This window comes from Neomonachus schauinslandi, chromosome X (assembly GCF_002201575.2).
Source record: "Neomonachus schauinslandi chromosome X, ASM220157v2, whole genome shotgun sequence".
NCBI lineage: Eukaryota > Metazoa > Chordata > Mammalia > Carnivora > Phocidae > Neomonachus > Neomonachus schauinslandi.
This window is the reverse complement of record NC_058419.1, coordinates 19,155,641-19,160,281: the sequence shown is the minus strand read 5'-3', so window position 1 is coordinate 19,160,281 and position 4,641 is coordinate 19,155,641. Positions and strand designations below refer to the sequence as shown.

At 37.4% G+C, this 4,641-nt stretch overlaps 1 protein-coding gene across 1 annotated transcript; it reads left to right on the top strand.

Annotated features, from left to right (window-relative positions):
* Positions 1-602: 602 nt before the first annotated feature.
* Positions 603-1,529, top strand: LOC110576425 (olfactory receptor 13H1-like). The gene has a single exon (XM_021685631.1). The coding sequence runs from the start codon at positions 603-605 to the stop codon at positions 1,527-1,529; it is 927 nt and encodes a 308-aa protein (XP_021541306.1).
* Positions 1,530-4,641: the final 3,112 nt, after the last annotated feature.

Sequence of the window (4,641 nt, the reverse complement as noted above, 5' to 3'; positions counted from 1 at the left end):
CTCAAGGGTTCCATGAAAGACTCCATTTACATAATATCAGTTCAGATCAAAGAAGTACTTTGCAACACTCTATGCCAAGCACCATGGTAGATACTAGGGCAATGAGAAAATGGAGGCATGAACAATTTAGGAGTGACCAACAGACATAAGAATAAGCAATATTTTAGCTAAAAGTATCAGAAGGTACCCTCTTTCTGGAGATTAGTAACTTAAGCTGACAGAAGTTCAGTTTTGGAAAATGGTGAACAAGTAAGAGAACCAGGAAGATGGTCTCTCTCTCTTCTCTTCTTACTTGAAAAAAAATAAAAATAAATAACCCAAGAAGGTTATCTGGTGGAAGAGGGATGAAGAACTTTTCATATAACCATTTTCAAAAGGATGAGGAATTTGCTATTTTCCTAGGGAAGGAGGAAATTCCTAGCTTTGCCTCTGTTCTCATTATAGATATCCCATTTGTATCCCTTATCTTTTGAAAAGGATCCTGTATGTCCTAATTATTTCCACCTTTCTCACACCAGCCCTCCCTCTTTATTCTCATTCTTACAGGTAAAATGAAGCAACTGCATTGGCACCCATCCAATGAATAGTGGCAAATAGGAAGAATGGCCATAGATAATGCTACAGCAGTGTTTGAGTTTCTCCTTATTGGAATCTCTAACTATCCTGAGTGGAGAGTCACATTTTTCACATTGGTGCTGATAACTTACCTGAGCACATTGTTGGGGAATGGACTTATCATCTTTCTTATCTACTTTGACCCCCACCTCCACACTCCAATGTACTTCTTCCTTACTAATCTGTCTTTCTTAGACCTTTGCTATGGAACCGCTTCCATGCCCCAGGCCTTGGTGCATTGTTTCTCTACCCATCCCTACCTCTCTTACCCACAATGTTTGACCCAAATGAGTGTCTTGTTGGTCTTGGCCACAGCAGAGTGCCTCTTACTGGCTGTCATGGCCTATGACCGTATGGTTGCTATCAGCAATCCCCTGCGCTATTCCGTGATCATGAATGGCCCAGTGTGTGTCTGGCTGGCTGCTACCTCATGGGGGGCATCACTTGTGCTCACTGCCATGCTTGTCTTATCCCTGCAGCTTCACTTCTGTGAAGCTAACATCATTAACCATTTTGTCTGTGAGATTCTTTCCCTCCTTAAGCTGGCCTGTTCTGATACCAGCCTCAATGAGCTTATGATCCTCACCACAGGCATCTTTACCCTGTTCCTACCCTTTGGATTAGTTCTTCTCTCCTATGTCCAAATTGCCACTACTGTCCTAAGGATTCGCTCAGCCCAAGGTAGGCTCAAGGCCTTTTCCACCTGTGGCTCTCATTTGACTGTGGTGACAATCTTCTATGGGGCAACCATCTCCATGTATATGAAACCTCATTCCAAGTCATCCCCTGACCAGAACAAGTTTATTTCAGTGTTTTATGGGGCTTTGACACCCATGCTGAACCCCCTAATATATAGCCTGAGGAACAAGGATGTTAGAGGGGCAATGAGGAAAGTTATGGCAAAAAGGACATGAGCCTTCTTTGTTTCTAAACTCATATATATATATATATATATATATATATAAATTTTATTATGTTATGTTAGTCACCATACAGTACTTAATTAGTTTTTGATGTAGTGTTCCATGATTCATTATTAGTTTCAAGACATCAGCTACATCCTTACTGATGGTAAACAATTGTTTAAAGAGTCTGACTTTACCCTTGGTAGAGCAGGTGGTTATCATTTGAGAAGCTTCAGGAAGTGCTCCCACCCTAAAATATTACCCCTACTAAGGCTTGAATTTCCATTAGAGGGTCTTTACATATAACATGTTAGTGGTCACCCGCTAGGTCACAGAAGAGACCTAAGCAGCAAGACAATCTCCTATGACTATTAGCAGAAGGCAAGTCATAACTGAATTGGAAAAATAGGACAAAGGATGGTGTAATAAAAGACAAGAAGACAAACATCAGAAACTTTACAACTTTACTGGAGGAAAGCTCTGTTGTGAAAGCACAATTGGCTTGCTCTGCTTAACCTCAGAATCATGAGAAAATTGCATCATAGCCATTTCCTACATTCGTGTGGAGTGGTTTTCCCCTTTTCTTGCTCTTTTTCTAAACTTCTTTCAAGTCTGTTATTTTATTTTATATTCCTAATGTAATTCTATGAAATTGGTAAGAAAGACACCATAATCCCCCTGTGTTAACAATGAGAAAAGAGAGGCCCAGAGAAGGAGTTGAGACTTCTATAAAATCATACATAATTGGTAGTGGAATCAAAATTAGAATTTAGATCACATATATACAACCTCTGAACTTTGTCAATATTGTCTAGAAAATTATTTGGAATTATAGAATTATAAATGCAACTAACATTCATTGAGCACTTACTGTATACCAGACACTGAGCTAAGTTCTCTACATCTATTGTCACATATAATTATCACAACAATTCAACAAAATAGTGCTATTATCAACCCATATTAGAGATGAGGACACCAATACTTTTAGAAGTTAAGTGATTTGCCCATGGCCATAGAGCCAGGAAAGAACAGAGCCAATATTTAAATCTAGGTCTGGCTGATTTCAGATCCTATTCACTGTACCCACACTAGAGACCTTAGAGATTATTTAATGCAGTGATTTTAATCAACTTTATGGTGATATAATTTATGTACAATAAACTTTATACAGTTACAGTGTGCAATTTTATGAATTTTGACGGATGCCCACTGAATCAGCACACAATTCCATCATCTCCAAAAGTTTCCTTGTGCCCTTTCATAGGCTACGCCTCCCCCACCCCATACCCTGGCAACCACTGATCTGATTTCTTTCACTATATGTTAGTTTTGATTTTCTAGAATTGACTGTTACTGGAATCCTATGTGTATGTACTCTTTTGTGTATGGCTTTTCTTACTGAGCGTGCTTTTGAAATCATCCACATCGTTGCTTCTATCAGTAATTTGTTCCTTTTATTGCTGAATATTTCATTGCACAAATTTACCACATTTATAAAAATCCATTCCTCGTTATTGGATGTAATGCAGTGGCTTTTAAACTTTATTTTTTTAAAGATCTTTTATTTATTTATTTTTGAGAGAGCAAAGGAGAGAGAGAAAGCATGAGCTGGGGGAGGGGCAGAGGGAGAAGCAGATTCCCCACTGAGCAGGGAGCCCAATGCAGGACTCAATCCCAGGACCCTGAGATCATGACCTGAGCCTAAGGCAGGCGCTTAACCAACTGAGCCACCCAGGCATCCTGGCTTTTAAACTTTAGTTCTCACAGTCCTATGGGTTCAGTTGTGTGCCTGGAACCTGTCAATGGAAGTGAAGTTTTCTGTGTACAATTTCATTTGAAAATGGAATTCTAAAAATAAAAAAAAGATTTAGCAAACAACAATCTACTACTGATCTCTCAGTTTTAGATGAGTTCAGAGGCTCAGTGAACAGTATATAAATTTCCCAGGATCATGAAACTTTCCGGAAGCAGATTTAGGCCTAAGATCCAGATACCCTGTTTCCTGGTCTCACTTTACTTTGGGCAATTCCACCAAACATGAAGAAGTCGTCTACCAATTGGCCTGATAGAGAACAAGAGACAAATCAGTAGGAGAAAAATACAATGCACAGCACACCTAGATGTGAAGCAAGGCACCATGGAGCAAGTAGATGTTCAGTGCATTCCTCAGACCCTGACTGCTGCGAGTAACAAATGTGTGGTGCTACAAAGAGAGTACCAGACATACACAGGACCTGTCTCACACATGTACTCACTAAATGAAGAGGAAAACAGAATGAATAAACCACTTGCCAAAATAGCCTAATTTTCTTTTTTTTTTTCAGATTTGGAATTTGTTTTTTATTTTATTTTATTTTATTATGTTATCCATTATACATTTTTTAAAGCTTATGGTATTCTTAGCCACTGAAACCATGCTTTAATATCAAGAAAAAAATATTTAGGAAAAAGCCAAGTGACCCCAATTTTTAATTTATTCATTCAACAAATATTAACTTTCTATTTTCAACCAGACACTGGGCTAGGTGTTAGGGCAAGTTTCATACTTTATGCAAAAGGTTTCTTACTATTGAAATAAACATTTCAAATTAACATTATGAAATAAATTGATGAAATTAATAAAATTTTAGAGAAAAAAATAAAGCTTTCAGGTAGAGAGAAATTCAGAAATTAAGAGGTATGTTAGGAGTACTCATTTTATGAATAAACAAACAAAAAGCAGAAAAAGACCTATAAATATAATGAACAATAAATAAATGAATGAATGAATACATAAATAAATAAAAGTGGTGATTTCCAGAGGAAGGGGGGTGGGAGATGGGTAAAATGCATGAAGGGGAGTAGAAGATACAGGCTTCCAGTTATAGAATGAGTAAATCACAGGAATAAAAGGCACAGCATAGGGAATGTAGTCAATGATATAATAACGATGCACGGTGACAGATGGTGGCTACACTTGTGGTAAGTATAGCATAATGTATTGTGATATTGAATCACTATGTTGTACACCTGAAATTAATGTAACATTGTATGTCAACTGTACTCAAATTTTAAAATTTTTTAAAAACACAAAATAAAATAGAAAATTTCCTACCAAAAAAGAAGTATTCATTTTAAT

What these genes read in the sequence shown, in the direction of transcription:
- LOC110576425 (XM_021685631.1), top strand. Translation starts at nt 603, where the DNA reads ATGGCCATAGATAATGCTACAGCAGTGTTTGAGTTTCTCCTTATTGGA.